Here is a 25715-nt window from a genome sequence, read left to right on the forward strand (position 1 = left end):
TTTTAAGTGTGAATTCCAAAGTGCCACATGGTTCTTGTCCTCCAGAGGGCGCTCGATAATCTCATCCTGACCAATGTTTAGTACGGTAAAATGATCCCTGGTCACACCACCTTTAAAATGGGATAATTATTATTTATGTATTATTAATGTCATTTGATATTCAGCATTGTATATTTATATGTCTTGGGCAGTAAGACTGTTATAATATATATATATATATATATATATATATTTTCAATGCTTTATTATTCCAATGCCATGAGAACATAAGGTATTACATATTCATGTCAAATTACAATAGCTGCCAGAGAAAGGAAGAAAAGAAAGAAAGAAAGAAAAAATTACATAAAATTCAATGATTTCGGAGCATTACATGTTTTCAGTGCTTTTTTTTTTTTGTTTGTTTTTTGATTGATCCAAAAGATTTACATAAAATGTAAAGTCATTAATAAAATGGGAAAAATGTGGTCTACATTAAGACTACCTTTTCTTCTGTATATGGTATTTTCCTAACAGAATAAGCAATTGTATAATGTGTTGTTCCTTACAATACAAATTTTCATTTTCTGTAGACTGTTATAATAAATATTTACCATCTTCTAACTTTCGACTACGTAATTAGACCACGCCCCATATACAAACCCCGCCCACCAATGACGCGCAACTGGAACAAAGCGAAAGTCGTGAATTTACGTGATTTTTCACGACATCTATTTCAGTGATATCTCTCAGGTAAGGAAATTTTATATGTGGCATTCAAAATAATAATAATAATAATAATAATAATAATAATAATAATAATAAAATAGTTGACAGCATCAATAATTATATTATAATATCCTCTTAATAACAGTTGTAATAGCAATGTAATCAATTTGTAATGCTAGGAACTTCCTAGCGAGGAGTCTTTCTGGCTGGACTGTAAACTGAGACGGACCACACGTGTACATGTGCCGGATGTAAACACAACTACCACGTGTTCAAGTACTGACTGTGCCTTACACATGGCCTTACATTCAGCAGGCAGCTGGTGATCTGTGCGCATACTGGGGTCATACGAGGCTGTTTTGGAAGGACAACTCCATGAATTTGATCCACTGAACCTGAGACGCGTTTTGAGGTAAGCTGTTTATGGATTAATCTAATTTACTGCTTAAAATAAAGTCAGCTTTGTGGATCTTGCCGGTTTCATCATGTTCTTTAAAGCTAATGGCTAGTTATATACTGACTAACATGTGTTGATTGTATAGATAAAGTCATGGCAGGCAGAGGTCGTGGAAGAAGCCAGTTTACCTTCAATGTGGATGCGCTGGGATTTGGGAGGGGTGATTCTTTACCCACATCTGCACAAACACCTTCTCCTCTTTTTCCTGTAAGTGTTTAATGACATCTGAGTGTATTTAACATTGTTATATAACATTAATGGTTGTTATTACACATGCATTGTGCTATAAATGTGTTATTATTGGTTTGTGAAAATGTATTTATATATTTTTTCATTCAGCCTATGCAGTTTAGGCCAGTACCTCTGCATACGGGAGAAGAGGTGGAATATATGCTCGCTCTTAAGCAGGAGCTGAGAGCCTCCAGCAAGAACCTGCCGTTTCACATTAAAGCAGCCAGAACAAAGACAGGTAAGACGGGTCGAGACAAGGTGTGGGCGATACATTGGTGTATTAAGAGTGGCCAATTCTGAGCACAAAGGATAAACATCCAGCATGACTTGGAGAACGAGGTCCTGCAGTCTTTGGATTTGCATTTGAACTGTGGGAAGTCACTGACATATTCGAAGACAACGACCCATTAAGCATGAATGGTTGAAGATCAGATTTAAATGGTTCTCTTTATTGTTTTCTCTTTTTTTTAGATGTGGCACGCTACTCTGATAAATATCAAAACGGGGAGCCAAAGAACAACTGCATTGAATGGAGTCCAGGTGAGACACTACAGATGATAAAGCACTGGAAACCTGAAATCAGCCGTTTGCAGATCAATGCTTTCTGTGCACTAAAATGTATATTTGTTTAAATGTATTAATTTCAATGATTGGTATACTGCCAATCAAAAGTTTTTGAACAGTAAGATTTGTAATGTTTTTTTAAAGAAGTCTCTTCTGCTCACCAAGCTTGCATTTATTTGATCCAAATACCGCAAACACAGTAATATTGTGAAATATTTTTACTATTTAAAATAACTGTTTTTTAGTTGAATATATTTTAAAATGTAATTTATTTCTGTGATCAAAATTGAATTTACATTACTCCAGTCTTCAGTGTTACATGATCTTTCAGAAATCATTCTAATATGCTGATTTGCTGTTCTACAAACATTTAGTAGTAGTAGTAGTAGTAGTAGTATCAATATTTAAAACAGCTGTGTACCATTTTTCAGGATTCTTTAAATAATAGAAAGATCCAAAGCTCAGTATTTATCTGAAATAAATAAGCTGTTGTAACATTATACACTATACCATTCAAAAGTTTGGAGTCAGTATGATTTTTAAAATTATAGAAATTAATACTTTTATTTAGCAAGGATGCTTTAAATTAATCAAAAGTGCTGATAAAAACATTTATAATGCTATAAAAGATTTATATTCCAGATAAATGCTGTTCTTCTGACCTTTTTATTCACCAAAGAAACCTGAAAAAAATTACTTAGCTGTTTTTAACATAATAATAATAATTGTTTTTGAGCTGCAAATCAAAATATTAGAATAATTTCTGAAGGATCATGTGACTGGAGTAATGATGCTGAAAATACAGCTTTGAATTCACAGGAATAAATTACATTTTAAAATATATTCAAATAGAAAACAGTTATAGTAAAAATATGTCAAAATTGTACAGTGTTTTGCTGTACTTTGGATCAAATAAATGCAGGCTTGGTGAGCAGAAGAGACTTTAAAACATTAAAAATCTTACTGCCCAAAAATATTTGACTGGTAGTGTATCTGACACACATTACAAAGGTTTGGGATCAGTAAGAAATTAATACTTTTATTAATAAAGCAAGGGCACATTAAATTGACCAAAAATGACAGTACCTATTTGAACTAGGGTATAATGCCTGCAATAAAAAAAATGATGTATTACATTACGAATGTACATAAACTGAATTTAAAAACATTCAGTCAACTGAAAATATTAAAACAGAAAACAATTATTGTAACCTGTATTAATATTTGACAATATAATTGTTTTTACAATACAGTTTAATTAAATAAATGAGCATATGAGAGTCAAAAACAATAATAAAACATTTGAACGTGGTGTACAAGTGAAAATCCTCTGTTAAATTCAGTTTCTTAAAGTATTTCATAATCATGAATGGAAATGAATTAGTCAGAAGATCTGATAGATGTACCACTGGAGAGTCTTTTTATCATTTAATCAAAATTTGAAAAGAGGATTTTAATCTACATCTGACTTGTTTTATAGTCAAATGTATTTAAAAGTCAGTTCTCTCTAAAAATATTCAAATTCATTCCAGACTGGAGCCGAATGCCAAAAGAGCTTTGCATTAAAGTACGGAAACCCCGGAAAACAGGTGAGATAAACTCTTGTATTATTATTATCATTACTAATATGTATAGGTTCACAGTATTGATAGTAACGATAATGTTTTAATAGGATTGAAAATGTTTTTCAATACTTTTGCTTCTTTTTAAGTCATAGGTGCCAAGTCACAACTCAAACGAAAACCAAAAGTAGCTGCTGGAAAAGAAGAAGTTCTCCAAAAACTAGAGGTAAAAGTTTACAGAAAACATGTTATGTTGCACTAACCGTGCATTAGATGTTGTAACCATCTGACATTCAAATAAATCAGAAAAAGTATCAAAAAGCAGATTAAGGATACGCTAACAGAAAGTCTTTGCATAAAACTCAAATTAACAGACTGAAACAAATTATACATTTGCTTTTCTGCCTTCTCCTAATGCTAATGTGTAATCCATGTATGCAATGTTAATATTGTGCACATTTAGACACTAGAAAAAAAAGAACAAGAGCAGCATTCTGAGGAAGAGGAGGATGAAGAGAAGAAGAAACAGAAAGATGAGGAAGAGGAGCCAGAAGTGGAGGAAGACTATGACGAAGAGGAGCTTGAAGATGTAAGAATATCATCATAATTTAACACATTTTGTGGTGTTATTGTGTATATATGTGACCCTGGACCACAAAGCCAGTCGTGAGTATTGTGGGTATATTTGTAGCAATAGCCAACAATACATTGTATGGGTAAAAATTATCAATTTTTCTTTTATGCCAAAAATCATTAGGATATTAAGTAAAGATCATGTTCCATGAGGATATTTGGTTTTGTTTTTTTTTTATTTAATTTTTGATTAGTAATATGCATTGCTAAGAACTTCATTTGGACAACTTTAAAGGTGATTTTCTCAATATTTAGATTTTTTTGCACCCTCAGATTCCAGATTTTTTTAAATAGATGTATCTTGGTCAAATATTGTCCTATCCATAACAAACCACACATTAATATAAAACGTATTTATTCTGCTTTCAGATGATGCATACATTTCATTTTTAAAACATTTACCGTTAAGACTGGCTTTGTGGTGCAGAGTCATATATGATACATTTTTTTCTATCTTTCTATTCTATTTTAGCCATATTGCAGAATATCTTCTTATGTGTCCAACAGAGCAAATAAAGTAATATGGTTTAAAATGAGAGTGTAGGGTGGCCGAAAATGTCATTTTTCTGCTCTTTAAATATTCAAGCATTTTTATCACTAGAATGTGTGTGCTGTGTTTCAGGAGACAGACTACATCATGTCCTACTTTGACAACGGAGAGGACTTCGGAGCAGATAGCGATGACAATATGGACGAAGCTGTCTACTAATGCATTTAACAGGCATTTTATTTAAAGTTCCCATTGGGGGATGAATATTTCTATGAGTGAGATGAAGAATGTGCTATCTTGACACTGAATCTGATTGTGACTGACTTAATGTTATTAAGATCCAGAGAGTCAGTGCTGCTACTAAGATGCTGATCGTGATCGACACAGACACTGCTGCTGCTATTCCAACAGTGCTGGAATGTTACCAAGAGAAAGTCTGCTTTTAATTTCAGTTTTATTATTGTAATTGGAAAGCTCTGCACAGAAGCCATCATTCCTTTTTGTCAGACAGGAGAGGACACTACAGACCGTTTGCCTGTATTTATATAATGCATCTCATGTTTACACCTGATAATGCCTTGAATTGTGAATTACATCTGTGTAAGAGTGCTGTTTTACATGTCGGAGTGGTTTGAGTGCGTGAATAAATAATTAATAATAGGAAAAAATAAAGTAATGGTACAAAATTAGATTTTTAGGCAGCATGTGAACTCATATGATGCTTTGTTCCACAACAGAATGAAATTCATTCGTTTGTAATGATTGTATGAGTAAATTACGACATTGTAGATTTTTTTTCTTATGGATCATCAGGCAGCCGGCAGGTGGCGATATTTCTCTTCAGTGGATGAACTAAATATCATGAGCTCTTACAATAAGTCATCTGATTATGAAGATTATGAACCAGTGTTTTACAGTGCAGGTAAGATTTCACAAAGCAATATCAAAATAACAACCTTAGGACTTTCATTTCACAACGGCGTGTGCTGGACTTTACAAGAGAGTATATGTTACGTTTTACATCTATTTTATTTTATCCAATATATATTTTTTATTCCTTTGGAATGCATGCTGTAGGGTGTGTTTAGTACAGTGATTCATATTTTACTGCATCATTCCTCAGTGTCAGATTTATGTTGTTTCTGCAGCAACGGTTACAAGTTATGCTACAAGTTATGCGAACTAAACTTAGGCTACTGAAAAACGTCTGCTGCCTCTAACATTAAACTTAAATCATTTAAATTTAAAGTACTTTACTGGCTGTGTTCACATGCGATTCTGCCAAAGCATTATAGAAGCATAGTGTAAGAATGATAAGAATAACAAGAAAAGGAAAATATACAGTAAAAATAAAAAATAGCTACAAAGGAATGGAATAATAATAAAAATAAGATGCATTTATATAAATCTATGTAACTAACACTTGTCATGCCATAAAGAAGAAAAAATACTGAAATATACAGTTGAGGTCAAAAGTTTACACCCCCTTTTCAAAATCTGCAAAATGTTAATTATTTTACCAAAACAAATGGGTATATAAGATATACACTATATATATACTGTGTTGTTACCTAAATGATCCACAGCCCGGTGTTCTTGAGAAAAATCCTTCAGGTCCCACAAATTATTTGTTTTTCCCGCATTTTTGTGTATTTGAACCCTTCCCAACAATGACTGTCTGACTGATGCTTCAGAAGAAAAAACGATGCATTAAGAACCAGGGTGTGAAAACTTTTGAACAGAATGAAGATGCGTATATTGTTCTTATTTTGCCTAAATATCATGTTTTTTTTTTGTTGTTGTTTTTTGTTTTTTTCTTTTAGTACTGAATATACTTACATGATTCTCAGAAGACAACAGAAAACAAGTTCAAAAATAAGAAAAATGTTCACGTTCATTGTGTTTCAAAAGTTTTCACTCCCTAGCTCTAAATATATTGTGTTTTCTTCTGGAGCAACAGTGAGTGTTTGAACCTTCTGTAATAGTCACATATGAGTCTCTCAGTTGTCCTCGATGTGAAAAGATGGATCTCAAAATCATACAGCCATTGTTGGAAAGGGTTCAAATACACAAAAATGCTGGAAAACCAAAGAATTTGTGGGACCTGATGGATTTTTCTGAAGAACAGAAGGCAGTTTAACTGTTCAGGACAAACGAGAGACTCATGAAATCATTATACAAAAAAACACAGCTGTATATACACAGTATTAGGAATTAAGCATATGTGAACTTTTGAAGGGGGGTCATTTTTATAAATTCAACTATTATTTTCTCTTGTGGACTATATGTAAACATCTTTCATGTGAAATATCTTATTCAGGTCAGTGCTAAATAAACAATAACATGCATTTTGTATGATCCGTCTTATTTTGGTAAAGTAATTAACATTTTGCAGATTCTGAGAGGGGGATGTAGGGGGATTTTTGACCTCAACTGTATGTACAATGATAGTCTTTGAGGTTTCGACAAAGTGTTAAATCATAAAAACTGAGGAGCATGCATTTATTAGAAACCTCTGACTCCTTAAATGTATCCATTTCATGGTGAACTGGACCTTTAGCTCTTACAGGCTGTGCATGCACTGCATCACGTACATTGGTCCCTACATGCAGTTGTATATACACACACCTACAGTGCTACAAAATATGCATGCTGCATTTTCCATCAGGGCTTGAGAAAAACATGTTATTCAACGTATGTCACACACCATGAAGGACAGGGGTGGGAAATGTAAGTCAACAAACTGAAGCAAACTTAGACGTGTCACCTGAGGTGCTCATCCCCCCCCCACCCCCCCACCCCCCCTTCCGCAACTATGTGGTGACCAATAGTACAACTGAGACATAACTGAGAACACCACAGAAGAAACGTGGGAGATCTAGTTTATTTACTGAATGCCTTTGCACCAGCATGTGACTGTGTTGAATAAACAGATGTGGAGCAATGCTTATAGCAAAGTTAAATGCATGCAGTCCTGAAGGTGATATATGCACATTTAACATAACAAAATGCAATATAGGGGATTCATGTTTTTTTTTTTTTTTTTAATTTTTTAATTTTTCTATTGAACATGAATACCCCAAAAGCCCCATAACCCTGTAAAGAGTGACAAAATAAAATAAAATAAAATAAAATAAAATAAAATAAAATGTATATATTTAAATGAAAATTTTTTGGAACATTTGGGCAAAATATTTACAAAAAAATCTATGAAAAAGTTTGCATATGTGTGGGTATCATATCTGATACATTAGGCTTTTATGACTCAAAAAGTATGTGACAATACATTATTATATTGCATTGTATTGTATTATATTATATTATATTATATTATTATCTATAGAGCTCATACTCCAGAGGCCCAAACAGAGTTAAAATATGCATTTTGGTGTACATACTGATATTTATATGGCCAAAAATATGAAATTTTGATGTCTTGTAATGTAAATCAGTGTGATCTTATAACAGTATCGTAGGCTTCTTACATCAAATGCATATAAATACCAGATGTCACTCTATATCTCCCAATAACATATCTTAGGAAGACATTTAAATGCTTAATTTTATGATCAAAGCTTTAAAAATGATCAAAAATTAAAATATTAATTATCAAAATTTTAAATACTAATTAAAACATTAAAGTTATTCCTACATTTACTTTGTAAAATCCGTAAAAAAAAAAAAAAAAAAAAAAAAAAAAAAAAAAAAAAAATCATTGCAAAAAGGCACATGAACCATGACCAGAGGGAGGACATTTTTATAGTTATACTTAATGCACTTTACTAATTAAGTATGAATTATTAGTCAGACAACAGAAGAAATGTAGTAGATTGTGTACAACAGGTTAGATGCCTTTGCATTTCAAACATGACATTAAGCTTTGCATCTGACTGGTTGCTTTTCATGTTAAAACTACTACATAAAGACTTTGTCATAAAATATTCCATCATACGGTTAGCCATTTTATGCTTTAATTAAATATACAACTGAATATGTTACTTTTATCTTTTTGCGTAATGAAAGCTGTGTGTCTGACTCATTTTTAAGGCCCAAATCATAGTTGATAAAGTCTGCAAATGACTGCAGGACCAAACTGTCTGTTGCCTGTACTGTAAAAGGCTCTCGTTTCAGTGTGAAGCAGGGATCTGTGAATTTATAGCTCCTAACAGCACCCATATATTTCACAACCATTCATCCTGTCAGCAAGCTTAATGTGGAGGATTCCAAAAATATCGAGTCTTGGTATGCCTCGCGTGGCATTTCATAGGCACACGTACTGCAGGCGGCTTTGACAAGTAAGAATTGTAGTGTTTAAGACTCATAATAATAAATTATGTTTCTTGGCTATCTGATTACGTAAACAGGTGAAACTGGCTGTTGACAACATGTGTGAACATGTACGTGCATCTGAGTAACTTCCTCCAACGCAGAGGACTTTCTGTGTACTCAGCGTACTTTTGTGGTGAGACTGAGAGAACACAGTGTACACCCACAAAACGTAGTCTATGCGTTTCACATTTGACCACGTCACTTTGGCTGTGTACATCTCACTTATCTGAGCTCAACTGAACTGGTGTTGACTGGTATTTGTTTGGTACAAAAACCAAGTGCTCTGAATGTCAAAAATGACAAGTAGGATGCAAATAAAACTGAAGTAAACTAGGTCAATGTTAAGCTGAATGCTTATGCTAAAGGTAACAGCTCACGCATATTTGTTTTGTTATCTCCCCTTCTTAACCTCCCAGTTCCCTTTATGGACATACAGTGTCAGCATTACTCATTTCAACATGACAGGTTGCCATCAAAAACTTGGCCATCAAGTTCCCAGGGCAGTACTGTAACACCATTATGTAACTATCCTTTGTTATTATAGGTGTATAATTGAAGGAATTGTTTTGGCGAGATACTGTCTGCTTTCTCATTGGTTCCTGGCAGATCACGTTGCTTCTCATTTGCATAAAATGAAACTCTGGCGACTCAACATACCAACATTTTTTACCAAGTGCAAATTAAAATATCCTTAAAATCAAACATACAAACAATTTTACAACAAAGGCACAAAATATAATAGGCTAAATTCTATTTCACATAGAAATAGAATCACAAATATTCTATTTATGATTCTTTTTCACATACCTTGTAAAAAAGAAATGCACTTAATTGTATTGTGCACTTGTAGTGTACTTCAACTCTTAAAAGTATATTTAAAAAAACTGTACTTGCAGATAATATAATATTAATCAAATAAAAGGCCACTTAAGTACATCAAGAGAGTTTCGTAATACACCTAAGTACACAAAATGCATTTTGTAATCATGTCAAATTAATAGTTTTACTTTAAAGTGCTTTGAATAATTCTGCATATTTTAAATGTTGTTAATTGCAACTTCATCATTACAAATGTATAATTACAAATATATTTAAATGAATAACATACAAATTGAAATAGAAATGGCACTGAAGTATATTTTAATTTATTATAAATGCTTGTCAGTACATTCGGCAGTAAGTTTTAACCATATTTCAAAGACGAGAAGTATTTAGTGCTGTCAGATTAATTAATTTTGATTAATCGCATCTGAAATGAAAGTTTGTGTTTAGATAACATATATGTGTGTGCTGTGTTTATTTATATGTATATATTAATACACATACATACAGTGGGTACGGAAAGTATTCAGACCCCCTTAAATTTTTCACTCTTTGTTATATTGCAGCCATTTGCTAAAATCATTTAAGTTCATTTTTTTCCTCATGAATGTACACACAGCACCCCATATTGACAGAAAAACACAGAATTGTTGACATTTTTGCAGATTTATTAAAAAAGAAAAACTGAAATATCGCATGGTCCTAAGTATTCAGACCCTTTGCTGTGACACTCATATATTTAACTCAGGTACTGTCCATTTCTTCTGATCATCCTTGAGATGGTTCTACACCTTCATTTGAGTCCAACTGTGTTTGATTATACTGACTGGACTTGATTAGGAAAGCCACACACCTGTCTATATAAGACCTTACAGCTCACAGTGCATGTCAGAGCAAATGAGAATCATGAGGTCAAAGGAACTGCCTGAAGAGCTCGGAGACAGAATTGTGGCAAGGCACAGATCTGGCCAAGGTTACAAAAAATTTCTGCTGCAGTTAAGGTTCCTAAGAGCACAGTGGCCTCCAAAATCCTTAAATGGAAGACGTTCGGGACGACCAGAACACTTCCTAGAGCTGGCCGTCCGGCCAAACTGAGCTATCGGGGGAGAAGAGCCTTGGTGAGAGAGGTAAAGAAGAACCCAAAGATCACTGTGGCTGAGCTCCAGAGATGCAGTCGGGAGATGGGAGAAAGTTGTAGAAAGTCAACCATCACTGCAGCCCTCCACCAGTCGGGGATTTATGGCAGAGTGCCCCGATGGAAGCCTCTTCACATGGAGTTTGCTAAAAAACACCTGAAGGACTCCAAGATGGTGAGAAATAAGATTCTCTGGTTTGATGAGACCAAGATAGAGCTTTTTGGCCTTAATTCTAAGCGGTATGTGTGGAGAAAACCAGGCACTGCTCATCACCTGTCCAATACAGTCCCAACAGTAAGCATGGTGGTGGCAGCATCATGCTGTGGGGGTGTTTTTCAGCTGCAGGGACAGGACAACTGGTTGCAATCGAGGGAAAGATGAATGCGGCCAAGTACAGGGATATCCTGGACTAAAACTTTCTCCAGAGTGCTCAGGACCTCAGACTGGGCCGAAGGTTTACCTTCCAACAAGACAATGAACCTAAGCACACAGCTAAAATAACGAAGGAGTGGCTTCACAACAACTCTGTGACTGTTCTTGAATGGCCCAGCCGGAGCCCTGACTTAAACCCAATTGAGCATCTCTGGAGAGACCTAAAAATGGCTGTCCACCAACGTTTACCATCCAACCTGACAGAACTGGAGAGGATCTGCAAGGAGGAATGGCAGAGGATCCCCAAATCCAGGTGTGAAAAACTTGTTGCATCTTTCCCAAAAAGACTCATGGCTGTATTAGATCAAAAGGGTGCTTCTACTAAATACTGAGCAAAGGGTCTGAATACTTAGGACCATGTGATATTTCAGTTTTTCTTTTTTAATAAATCTGCAAAAATGTCAACAATTCTGTGTTTTTCTGTCAATATGGGGTGCTGTGTGTACATTAATGAGGAAAAAAAATGAACTTAAATGAGTTTAGCAAATGGCTGCAATATAACAAAGAGTGAAACATTTAAGGGGGTCTGAATACTTTCCGTACCCACTGTACATGCAGACATTAATATTTTACTTTAAAGTACATTTTGAATCATCATGCTTTGATTAATTCTGCATCTTATATATTCTTAAATATATACGTTTAAATATATACATGTATGTGTTTATATTTATATATAAATATAAATATACACAGTACACGCACACACGTTATGTAAACAAACTTTTATTTTGGATGTGATTAATTGTGATTAATTGATTTGACAGCGCTAGAAATGACATATAAAGATGTACTTAGGTCCTTAAGTGAATCAAAAAATTCAGCTAATTCCATTTAATATAAATTTAAACTACAATGCATTTAATTGCAATTACCATGCAATAAAGTGTCTGAAAACAAAATATATTCTTTTTTTTTTTTTTTTTTTTAATAAGTACTCTTTTTAAAAGTGTAAGTGTATTTTATTTTTCTAAATGAGCACAAATGCACTGTAGTCTATTTGATGTAGTCAGATTTTATTTTCTTATACCTTGCTTTATTTTGTTTGATGTACACTAGAGTACAGCAGTCATTTGTGTGGGAAGTGAGGAGAAACGATTAGTCGCTCAAATGTTTACTTTGTCAGTCTTGTCATCACCTGACACACCCCAAGGCCACTTCTGGTAACCTTCAAGGTATTACATGTACAAGTCAGCTTCAGAGCAGAATGCCAAAATGAAGTCAGGACGAGCAGATTTAGACCATCATCTGTGCTGCGTCAATCCTGTTAGAAAGAGGATTCTGCTGTGGTGAGAAAGAGAAAGGCCTGGGAAACCAGGAAACCACGTGAGGTACGGTGAACACAGCAGGGTGAATGCCTGCAGGTTTGTGTTCAGATTAAACTTTAATGTACTTTAATATACTTTAAATGTACTTTAAGGCAAGTGACGAGATTAGAACAGATGAGTACAGATCGTTGTCCGGTCTCATGGCCTGTCGCTACATCTGGCCTGAGTCTTACCCTGTAAAGAGTAAGGCTTGCAGATTTTATTTAGGTAGTTTCTAATAGACAAAACAGTTTAACTCTGACTGCAGAACAACACAGTTCGTGTTAATGTGTGCTGTATGGGTAAAAATGAAAATGCAAATGTGTTGAATTATGAGTTTGCATTCTGATACATAACACAAGTATGTAGAAAATAAGTAGATTTGGAATTTAAACAAATCTCACTAATGTATAATTACATCTACTCTAGGATTTGTTATGGAAAGAATATACTTTAAAAGAATATACCCTAATGTTTTTAGACATTTAATTGCATGAGCTGAAGTACACTACAAGTGCACATTCAATACAATTAAGTGCACTTCTTTTTCACAAGGGTATTTAAAGACACTATTGTGTGTCACAGGTTTGACTCATGTTAGTCATGTGCTGCATCATTTCATTACACCAGTAAGTGGCTGAATCGACTCTACCTTTACCAGAAACAAGTAAACCTACATTCCAAGGACTCCACCAAACCACTAAACTTGTATGTTTTTGTACACCCATCGCTTATCTGTATTTATTTGCTGATTCTCAGAAAGTAACTATAACTCCTGACTCCCGTGGGAGAGCTGAGTCAGCGCCACCCTTTTCCTGCTTCCTCAGATCCAGGATCAGCCTCTCTATTGTGCTCGGAGAGAAGGTGAAGTACTGCAGTGTGCTTCCTCTGTTTGCGTAGTTAACAGCTCTCACTTCCTCCTCACTCGGGATCTGATATTAATTCTATTCAATGACACAATGTTCTTGTTACTGCAATAAACAATCCAGTTGATGAAACAGAAGTAAAGCAATAAACAGTCAGTGCTTTGCCAGTATTGCCTTTTTTATTACTTGCTTGCAACTCTAAAGGGCTCATCGGATGCAAAATTCACTTTTACATGTTGTTTGAACATAAATGTGTGTTGGCAGTGTGTGGACACCTCCACCCTATAATTATAAAAATCATCAAGCTTTTTTTTTTTTTTTTTTTTTTTTTAATCCCTATAAATAACTTTTTCAAATCAAACTATTCTCAGGCTGCTCCCATGATAGGTGATTGACACTGGTGTTTTACCTTAGAACCGCCCTGGGTGAGGTGTAAACAGTCCGCCATTGTTTCAATGCCGGAGCAGGGGAAGACAAGAATGTGTCACACCTCACAAGACTGAGGTATTTTGTTGCTGGATGTAATAATGATCATAGCAGTCGCCATTTACTTCAGACATTTGAGCCGCTGAAGATGCAGTGAATTATGCTTGTTTTTGAAGGGAATGCACCCCGGATCTACCTAAATGGGCTTGCTTGCACGAATCATTTGTGATCCAGCTTCACCTACAGAGTGAGTAGTTGTTTTTTTTTTTTTTTTATGAATCTTTGCAAACCCAGCTAACAAAAAAAGGTCGCCACAATGTCCCCTAATTGGCATCTGCGAACGTTGACCCTGGACGTCATCGTGTAGGGTTCTTTAGACGTCATGAGGATGTTGCGAGTTCGTTCGCGGAACGTCTGGAGGACGAAACGGGGTTGTTCGCAGGATGTACCACGGACGTTCGCGGGACGTTCATGAAACATTGTGGGGACCAATAGCGAACGTTTGCTACAGGTCATTTTTACATATGTAAACATGTCATTAAGCAGATCAGACAAAATTGAACTACCCAAGGAATAAACACACAAGCAATAGTACGTTAACAATACTTTTTTTATTTGTTAAAATATGTTTCTTTTTTGTGGTTTGTGTGTGCGTCTGTCGTCTGTCGTGTGTTCCAGATGTTGGGTGTCATCCAGGTCTGATTCCACCCTTATGTTCGAAACCTAAAAAAATATAAATGAACTAAAATCAGCAATGGTTTATAAGACTTCATTTTCACATAATGACATAATATTCTATAAAACTGAATCAAGTGACTACTCATTATCTGCGTGAATGCGACCTGCGTAGAATTTCCAGATTACAGTTTTTCTCAGTCGCTTTGGTGCATTTCTCACAACACTATTTACATTTGCACAACATTTACTTCAACCTCCACAACATTTAGTCATTTGTGCACATCATAGTAGCAGTTTCTCATTCCTTCCAACAAATTGCAAATGCTTTTGGACATGCATCAATTGCTTTCATACAACTCTCTGCTGTTTTATAACATTATCATTTGCTTATGTCATGTCAGTCAAAATTAACTAAACTTGTGAATGCTGAATAGTCATTCCATATAAAACTAATAGTCCTCATTTCATTGCTTGAGTCATTACATACAAAAATGTTGAACTAGTTGTCAAAATCTGTCAAGCAAATTTTATAAAAAATTTTAAATCTTTTTATTCCTAAAAATGTCTTCTAAATTGAACAATTTCTGCAAATGTGCATGAATGATTTACAGACCTATGTATGTTGTAGGTTCAGTTCCAATATGTACTGCAATATTGTTTACAGTTGTGCACAGCTCTACCCAAAGGGAGTTTATGTTTGTTGTAAATAAGGGTGTATTTATTCGTTTGCACAATGCTTTGAATAAATTAGAACTGCAAAGAGCATATGCAGTAAAAATGTGAAACATACATATTCAGTGTCTTGTACTCAGATACCTCACTAAATACAGTAATGTCTAACTTTACTGTAGTTTTCAAATGGCTGTGCAAATAGTATAGTGCTGTCTTGAGCACTTTCGGGAAGTGTCACCAAAATCTGACTTTTTTGCACTGGAAAAAATTTACAGAGTAAACTGTCATAATGAAAACATGACAAAGCCATTTGACTATCTTGTTCATAAACAATGGTGTCAGGACTTTTCATCTTGATGACACTGACATTTCATTGACATGAATACTTGCTTTTGAGGAATGAGCTATCCATTTTGAGCAAGTGACACGCTTTTGCAGGTTATCAGCTAGGTTTTGCAGTTTGTACTAATTGTTTTGAGAAATGCATTAACTGTTGTGCAAATGTAAATAGTGTTGTGAGAAATGCACCAAAGCGACTGAGAAAAACTGTAATAGCCTACCTCTTATGATTTTTAGGCCATTGTTCCTTTTCTATGCGCGTTTATCAAAAATGCACTTCACACAAAAGCGCCAGCATATCGCTGTTTGTTCATGTAGTTTTGAAATTTCAATCACTGTAAACTTATGCCTTATTATTTAACAATAATAATAATGTCATTATATAAACGCATTATATAAACTTGCTTAAAAAAACTGACTGACTCAAAGCACACACAGATCGCTTAACACACAGCGAATGTTACAAAGCGGACCAAATAGGACGTTCACAATGTCCGTTTGTTAGGATATGGGCGTCTCAGTGTGTGTTTTTACCATATGGAAATTCAATATTCAAGTTGAATATCTGTCAATATTGTATACGTTTAATCGTTTCAGCGTTACATGCTAACGTTAGCTTCGAAAGTGTTTATATAGGTTAACGGCCAGCAGCCACGACGGACAGCCTCAGCAAATGTTTTAAAAGGTAAACTTTTCATAAAATGTAAGTATTACGAGATACGCAGTGGTTACGGTACCTAATGTCTACAAGTATGAAAGTATAAATGCCTTTTCGAGCGGACAAAAGCGAAAACTCAAGGCCGTGTCTGAGGAAATCACCGGTAAGACCGTTAGCTGTCACTCAGCAGCTCAGCGTTGCCATGGATACATGCGGGTACCCTAAGTGACGTCACTCGATCACAAGCTCATTTGATTGGCTATTACACTTTTATTTTTGTGCTGCATGTATAACAGTCTTAAATGCAATAACTAAAAAAAGTAATTTTTCTAAATAACTTTAAAAAGAAAGAATTAATTTATTTGTCTTACCTGTGTTATTTTCCACTTTCTTTTCTATTCTTCATGTTTTCCTTGGCTGCATTCATCACTCTTCAGTGATTCAACGTTATTTTATTTATGTATGGGGAATACATAGGGCCTGATTGTAGCCTATGTTCAATTACAATATTGAAGTGTATCTTGTTTTTGATGTTGAAATGCTGAAACAGACTCGTGATTTGATGACATCTTTAATTACAGAAGTTACTTTTTCTTTTGGAGAAATGAAAGTTATTCATTTTACAAAGAATTTAAATATATGATGTTTAGTAACTGCTCTGCAGTACAGCCATTCAAACCAGTTCATTTTTGATGACGGTATTTATTTGTTTTATGTCTGCAGTGATTATGAGTGAAACGTCACGTCATTATTGTCTATGAAACAGGAATAAAGGTCAATTGCATGCATTGACTCATCAGATATTTGAATTTTTTTTTTTAAATAATGTAGTTACACTAATACGCACGTCAGGTCTTGAGCGACCCTATACACTTTATATAAAAAAAATAATCAAAACAGACATTCTTTTATTTTTTTTTTCTTGTTATATTGTTTATAATGAATAGATTGAGGAATACTAGGAAAGTTGATATCTAACTTTAAAAAATGAAGGAGGGAGATGGTAGTGAATGACGTCCCGGGTTGCTAAAGACCCAAGGTATACATTTAAGGGTTAATTAAGCTATTGAGTTTGCTTTTTAGCTCTACCGCATTCGTTTGTGTATGAATGGATGTAAATGGAACAAAAAGAGCGGTGCGACTGGCACTTAATACAGTTCAGCGTCATTATACAAAAATTAAATTATGGTTAAAATAAAAGTTAAAATATGTCAAAACTTGGATGCCCCCAATATTAAATATGTTAAATGAATAAAATACTGTACACTAATCTACACTATTTTAAAGTTGCTGTGGGACAATGTGAGAAATACCTTTTAGGGGCTTAATATCACGTTCCCCATCAGTCGGTCACTCCGAGTCACGTCGGTGACCAACAAATTGGGATCCCAATTTGTCGGTCATCAACGTGACATCTCCGTTCCCTTCTTCAGGCAATGAGTGTTACATACGTAACCGAGACGTTATATCATTTGAAACTGCAAGTATTTGTGTATAGTCATAATAACAACAAAACAATGTGCTTTTGTAAAGAAAATAAATAGGGTGCGCTCTCTGCCATCTCAGTCTCTGTCACCTCTCTTCACAGACACGTAAATAGACATGAGAAATATATGTATAGAAAGCTTGAAAACTTGAAAAATGTCTACGTTTAAATGAAGTAAATCACGTCGAAAACAAATATTCTCTGATACCAACGCAAGCTCTAGTTTTTCCTGTCTAAACGTATATTTACAAAAGTGAACATTAATGAAGTTCATCTCAGCTACTTTTTGTTTCTGGAAGAAGATGTGGTGAGAGGAATAAGCCAGAATTTACCTCAGAAGAAGAACGCAGTACAACGCAATGCGATGCACACCGACGCCGCATTTTATTCTCAGTAACGGTAACAGCGTTGTAACGTGGACACAGTAATTCTTTGATTACTTGTTACTGAAAAAAGTAATTTAACAGCATTTATTTATAACGCCGTTATTACCATCGCTGCCTGTGGGTGAGACTTCTGGTTCATTAGCCGTTATAGGGAAAATAAAATGTGCAGTAAATGGTCTAACTGTTTGCACTACAAAGCAGTGCGTTCAAAATTAAGATGATGCATTAAAAATAATATGGTAAGACAGTTTGCAATGTCAAGCAGCAAAACAAGCTGTTTTGTACAGCTAAAATTAGGTGGATTCGGATGAGACATGAAGTCAGACCCATACAATTTACAAATGGCCATGCCCGCTTAAACTTAAATATTTGATTTGAATCAACTTAAAATGTTAAGGCAGCTGGGTTACTTACCCATCTGTTAAGTTTAGTAAACACAAATATCTAAGTTGTTACCTAGTACAACTTAACATTTCAAGTTGACTAAACTTATTTTAGTTGATTGAACTTAAAATTTTAAGGCAGCAGGGTAACAAGTTATTTTAAGCTGACTCAACAAATTGTTTTTTATGTTTTACAGTGTACGGGAAGAAAAAGGTGGATAATGATCAGTGATTGCAGTATCAGGCTCATGCCATGACAGTTATGCAGCACGATCTTCATATCTCAAGATTCTCATGTTCAAAAAGCACAACAATAATATTAGTTATGAGAATCCACGTGAAAGCGGGGAAATGTGATAGCTGCTTGCGTCGAGCTCTCTGATTAGGGCACTGAAGGGGAATCAGCAGACTTTAGACTAAACACACAGCAGGAGACAGGAGTAATCAAGGGCATTATGCTGCACATTATCTCTGGCTTTCTCACTCATGTCTTTGTCCTTCCAGAATCTTAATTAAAGCTGCGCTGCTGAAATGTTGACATATATAAAGACTGACTTTCAGGAGAAAATGACACACTGCCCATAATAAGGCCAAACATAGTATCAAATCAATGCATTTGGTAAAACAACATAAAAAGCCATGTTTAGTGTTTTCACTTCCTCACTGTGTCCTTGTCAGTTTGGTTCTTGCTGACAGTAGGGTTGTGATATATCATGACACTGTCGTCACACCAATGCTTGTCAGCAGCTCGTCAGTCTCTGGCATAAGACCGAAATGAAGCCACAAGTGTTGGCAGTTGTTGCCACTGTTCCTAATATTGGCTTGAAGGACTGAGTCACTGTTTATTCAGTAGCTGAGGTGACTGTGTGACCTTTGATCTGACTTTGAACATCACTGATTTCTGCATGAGTCTTTAAATTATGGAAATGAATGCAATACATAATGACAAGGTTTTTAAACTAGTGCATTGTTTCCTGAATATGGGTCACAGGTCTGCTTTGAGGCAATGTTTAAAGGAATAGTTACCCAAAATGAACATATGCTGGAAATGTTCTCAGCCTCAGGCTATTCAAAATGTAGAAGAGTTTGTTTCTTCAAGGGATTAGATTTGGAGAAATGTAGCATGGACTCTCATTCTGACGGCACCCATTCACTGCACAGGATCCATTGGTGAGCGAGTGATGAAATGCTACATTTCAACAGATCTATTTCAATGAAGAAACAAACTCATCTACAGCATGAATTCCCTGAGAGTGACTAACAGTGAAAAACAGGTACATGACGTGACTGTTTCTACACTAGAGGACACAACAAGAGCCAGACCCTGTAACCCAGCCCTTTTGGATACGACCATGTGCTACAAATAGAAAGGTTGTGCTCTTAGGCAGAGTGACCCAGAAACTGCTGAGTTATTTGATATCACACTCTTGCTGTCTCACCACTGCTCACCTAGTCTGTGCCAAGGAATCCCCCAGCGTCCGCTGGACCCCTGTGACACGTGAATGAAGCAGGCCCTGGGATCTTATTAAGAGCCTAATGCTCTGACCTTTCAAAAGACACATTGAAAGAAATACATTTCATAACTATGGTGTTGTTCCCAGTATATGCACCATGAGCCAAACTATGATTTCAAAAAGGTAACGACTTAAAAGATAAAATATAAGGAAGTTTAGTTTTGTTTATGATGTGTGTGGTCATCGCATAATTTCCATGCTTCCCTTGTGGTATTTACTGGACTTCATGATTTTTCTGAAATGTCCAAAATAGTCATGTTAAATAGTCATATAAAGAGTACACTGTAAGAAATTAAAAAACACAATTTGTTGAGTCAGCTTAAAATAATTTGTTACCTTGCTGCCTTAAAATTTTATGTTCAGTCAACTAAAATAAGTTTATTCAACTTGAAATGTTAAGTTGTACTAAGTAACAACTTAGATATTTGTGTTTGCTAAACTTAACAGATGGGTAAGTAACCCAGCTGCCTTAAAATTTTAAGTTGATTCAACTCAAATATCTAAGTTGTCACTTAGTATAATTTAACATTTCAAGATGAATAAACTTTTTTGAGTTGACTGAACTTAAAATTTTAAGGCAGCCAGGTTAGAAATTATTTTAAGTTGACTCAACAAATTGTTTTTTACAGTGTAGGCATCTCCATGTTTGACTAAAACATTGGACTTTTTTTGGAAATAAGTTTTTGAAAGAAGTTTCTTCTGCATTTATTTGATCACAGATACAGTTAAAAATGTAATATTGTGAAATAATACTACAATTTATATTTTTATGTCTTGTTTTCTATTTAAATTTATTTAAAAGTTTATTTATTCTAAATTTATTTTAAAGTTCCTGTGTTTAAAGCTGAATTTTCAGCATCATTACTTCAGTCTTCAGTGTCACATGATCCTTCAAAAATATGCTGATCGAGAAAGACTTATTATTATAAATGTTAAAAATGGTTTAAGTTAGTTTACTTACATTATTTCTGTGAAAAAAAAAAAAAAAAAAAATCTTTAATGAATAGAAGGTTCAAAAAGAACAACATTTTTTAAATGGAATTAACCGAACAATATAATGTGTATTAAAAATAAATAAATTAATAAATTAATTAATTAATTAATTAAAATTTAAATAAAAAAATTAGATAAAATTTAAATAATAAAACAACAACAACAAATACATGTGCTCCCAACTTCTAAACATTGAAAAACTAAACTAAAAATCTGTATTAATCTGTATAAGGTACTGGTTATTTCTGTCATTACTTTTTCTATTAAGTTAATGGATATTTCCTTTATCCCTAAACCATAACACAACGTAATGCAAATTTTAAAATACAAATAAATAAATAAATAAAATAAAATAATTAATATATAAACTCCTTTATATTAGCACAGTGCAACGTGCCCTATTTTTGCAGACTTTTCTTAGAGTGAAGCGTAGTATTTTTTATTTTATTTTATTTTAACAATGGCTTTCTATCAGAATTCCACAAACTCCCTGCTGTTTCATCACAAACCTCTAGGGGCTCACAATCACCTTCACCTGGGTATCCCTGATCTATATTTTCCCAGAGTAGACTGTCCTTGCTCTCTTGAGCTGCTTTAAATAAAAACTGTTACTGTTCCATTGTAATCTGATCTGAATAGTCTACGCATGCTTTCTAAAACTTCTGAATATAAACTAAGGCAATGTCCTCACTTCAAACTTGAAGTTTTTGAGCAGTATTATATGTTTTTATGCAAAGATCTGCTCTACCAACGAAGGAGGAGGTGCAACCAAAAATCAAAAAGCCATATCAGTTTGAACAACACTCACTCTTGAAGGAATCAAAACTTTATTGATTAAAATGATGTTTCGGCCTTTGTCAAGGCTTTCATCAGACAATATATATTTTTATGCACCCATGATGTTTCTGTTCCTGCATCACTGTATCTCAGTGCATTGACTGTACAGCTCAGGTCAAGGTTAGCTGAAAAGCAGATATTTTCTCTTTCTCAAAGTGTTCTTGCAGGGCTGACTGTAAACAGAACATTCCGATCTCATGGGAGGAGTGTGTCTGCAGCCCAATAGACGCTCCTGCACAGCAAACAGGCAATCGCAAAACATGTCTGTGTACATTTCTGCAGCTCGTGCCAAGCCCTCGGGTTGTTTTGATCATTTCTCACATGATTTCTGACATACTGTGTCAATGGATGGGAAACAACAATGACCTGTAGTGATGCAATAACCAGAGTCTGTGCAACTGTCAAAAATTTGTCTAGTATTTCTGTGAGCTTTTGAAACTTTAGCAGGTTTTATGCAACAAGGATGTTAGGATGCAGTGTATTCTGTCAGCATACAGTGTTTTGCTTAAACAACACTAACTGTGCTGAGCTGGACAAATCCCATTTCCCAATCTTTCATCAGTTTCTCTGCCTTTGTTTCGCTTCTCTGTACCTGAACTTGTTGAGACAGCTATTTATATTTAACAACATGTAATGTGACCTTAACTTCCCCATTAAAACATTCAACAAGGTCTTAGGGTTGCCATGCAGGACTGAGTTTGACATGGTTTTAAAGGAGAAGTCCACTTCCAAAACCAAGATTCACATATAATGTACTCATCCCATTGTCATCCAAGATGTGCATGGCTTTCTTTCTTCAGTCGTAAAGAAATTAGATTTTTTGAGGAAAACATTTCAGCATTTTTCTCCATATAATGGACCTATACGGTGCCCCGATTTTGAACTTCCAAAATGCAGTTTGAATGCGGCTTCAAATGATCCCAAATGCGGTAGAAAGAAGGGTCTTATCTAGCGTAACAATTGGTTATTTTCATAAAAATAATACAATTTATATACTTTTTAATGTTAAACGCTTATCTTGTCTCACTCTGCCTAAACTGTTTTTGTTCCGGTTCATGACAGTTAGGGTATGTCGAAAAACTCCCATTTCATGTTCTCCCTCAACTTTGAAATCGTCCTATATCGCTGTTTTGCCTTTTTTGCTAAGGGTTTTTGATCTTCTTTGCATGATCAGTTTGCAAAGACTGGGTCGGTACTTCTGCAGCGATGTAGGATTTTGAAATGATTTTTGAAGTTGATTTATTTGATCTAAAATACTGTATTATTTTGAAACATTATATCAATTGAATATGTTTTTTCGTTCTTCAGTGATGACATGCTGAAAATCGGTATTTTAATTTTTTTGCAGGAAACCTGATACACTGTTGATGAATAGAACGTTCAAAAGAACATCAAGTATAGGTAGTACTTAATAAACTGTGACCAGCAAGAATCTATAAAGCTGATGTAAAACAAAGAACATAAAAAATGAGTTGTTAGTGCATCCAGGTTGAGCTTTACTCTTCCCATGCTTATGTCTGACCCAAATTTCATAACGCAGAGAAAGTGCCACGCTCCTTAAAAGGCTGACACCCGCATTTTACACAGAACAGAGTCAGACAAGAGATGCTGGCACATGCTCACGGCGTGATCACAGCATGCTCCAAGCATTCGGCCAATCAGCAGGAGCATGATCATAGTCAGCCACCAATCAGACATCAGAGACATTTGGGCTCCTGTTAAGACTGAGTGTACACAAATGTAGAGGAAGTTCTGTTCTCAGCCTCAAGCCAGGGAAGGATGACGTGGGTGGGGGGAAAAACTGCCATTTGGCAGAACACATGAAGTATGCGAGTGAGGAAATAGAACATTTAGTGGAATCTGTGGGTTTATCCAAAAGGTCAGAAGTGTGGCCTCATAAATATGAGTACAAATCCTGCCTGCTCTGTACATTTTTGGAATTATGTCAGGAATAATATTTTCCTCTAAAATTACTGATGTTTAATAGTTCAGACAGATTTTTTCAGTTCCTCATTCACCATTTGGTCTATACAATGCACCTAATGCTTAGATTACGACAGTAACTGCTCAAATTCTCCCTTATTTCCCAAATCCCTGTGAATGTTTGGTCTTCAGTGAACTTCATCATTATTATCTGTTATAGATTTATAGATTTTGTTGTTTTTTAATTTATTTTTAATTAAAATAAACGTAAAATATAATATTATTCTAATATTTAAAATCATATTTTTTAATTATTATTTTTAAAATTATTTCTAAATAATGTATTTAATTTTATGCTGGCATGGGAGTGACTTTTAGTGGATGTATGAAGTTGTTTTTTCCTCAAGTTTATCAAAAAAAATTAACAATAAACATGAAAATTAAAAAATATATAAATATATAGTTTTAACCTTTATATATCAAAATGTATTATAAAATGTAATAAGAAGAAGAATAAAAGAAGAACTATTGGTTTCCTAAAGAATCTTCTATTAAACCTTTTTTCCACTATAAAGAACCTTTTGTGTAATGGAAAGAATCCATCAGTGTTCTTTATGTTGTAAATGTGTATATGTCATGGTGATATTTCAGATCACTAGATATCAGAAAACTTACTAAAACCAAAACCTTTAACATTTTCTCATACAAAATGATCTTGACAATGGCAAATATTTAGTAATTCTTCTTTAAAGTGAGATTCATATTATAATCTGACCAAAAACTGTTCTAACTGTACTGCTTTTCCTAGAACAGTTAGATAACCAAATAAAAAATAGGGGGGTATAAGAGAAACCAAAAGAGAAAGAAGAAAGACGAATTAAGGGAAATTGTGAGCATGCATCAGGTGAATGAAAGCTTGCTGAACACTGGGCTCAACCAATGAGAACATGCATGATTATGTGTTTAGCCAATCAAAGGAAGGCATAGTCATGCTAGGCAGCCGACCAAGAAAGTTGCTGTCATGAGCTTACTATGTTGTGGGAATTTTGAAGCTGAACACGTACAGTGTTAAGCAGAGTGGGACTTTTTCGGTCACACCAAATGTAAAAACGAGTCTTCTTTGAAGAGTACTGAAAATTCCCATTCACTGAGACAAGCTGGAGCAGCAGAGCAGATCAAACAAATGAAACCAAAATTGTGGCTGAAATGGTTTATTAACCCCAGCGGCATACATTAACCTTAGATTATGCCTCTGAGAGTTGAAACTAATGCAAATTATTTTCCCCATTCCTCGAAATCTTCTCTTGCATGTGAGCAGTGGAGTTTGTTTTATTTTTTCCAGCTGTAGTACTGCCAAGTAAAGCCAGAGTTCAGGCATACCAGAGTCAGGCGGCTGGGGAAGCCATATTTGGCCTGGCTAGGCTGCTGAAATGAACACTGACTGTTTTAGAAGATATTTTTTCAGCTCCTCGTTTACCATTTGGACTATACAATTCACCTAATACTTAGATTACGACAATACCTACTCAAATTCTCTCTTATCTCCCAAATTCCTGTCAATTTTTGGTCTTTATTATCTTATTTATCCCAAAAAATTATTTTCCAAAATGATCATACAAAATGCATGTTATTGTTTATGGTCTAAGTTCATAAAAGATGTTTTTACACAAGAGAAAATAATAGTTTAATTTATAAAAATGACCCTGTTCAGGAGTTTTTGATTTTTAATACTGTGTTGTTACCTGAATGCAGACAGCTGTGTTTTTTGTTTAGTGATAGTTGTTCATGAGTCCCTTGTTTGTCCTGAACAGTTAAACTGCCTGCTGTTCTTCAGAAAAATCCTTCAGGTCCCACAAATTCTTTGGTTTTTCAGCATTTTGTGT

General features: G+C 34.7%; 1 protein-coding gene and 1 long non-coding RNA gene across 2 annotated transcripts; both read left to right on the plus strand.

Moving 5' to 3' along the window:
* The first annotated feature begins 922 nt into the window (after positions 1-922).
* Positions 923-5338, plus strand: polr3gla (RNA polymerase III subunit GL a). The gene is made up of 8 exons (XM_051136459.1): positions 923-1120; positions 1251-1372; positions 1505-1634; positions 1868-1936; positions 3493-3549; positions 3672-3748; positions 3986-4111; positions 4778-5338. The coding sequence occupies exons 2-8, from the start codon at positions 1259-1261 to the stop codon at positions 4862-4864; spliced, it is 660 nt and encodes a 219-aa protein (XP_050992416.1). The 5' UTR covers positions 923-1120; positions 1251-1258; the 3' UTR covers positions 4865-5338.
* Positions 5339-13035: 7697 nt separating this feature from the next.
* Positions 13036-14200, plus strand: LOC127181641 (uncharacterized). Its single transcript, XR_007829791.1, has 3 exons — positions 13036-13535; positions 13952-14041; positions 14140-14200. It is a non-coding gene; the product is annotated as an uncharacterized LOC127181641 (long non-coding RNA).
* The last annotated feature ends 11515 nt before the right edge of the window (positions 14201-25715 follow it).

This window comes from Labeo rohita, chromosome 19 (assembly GCF_022985175.1).
Source record: "Labeo rohita strain BAU-BD-2019 chromosome 19, IGBB_LRoh.1.0, whole genome shotgun sequence".
In the NCBI taxonomy this organism is placed as follows: Eukaryota; Metazoa; Chordata; class Actinopteri; order Cypriniformes; family Cyprinidae; genus Labeo; species Labeo rohita.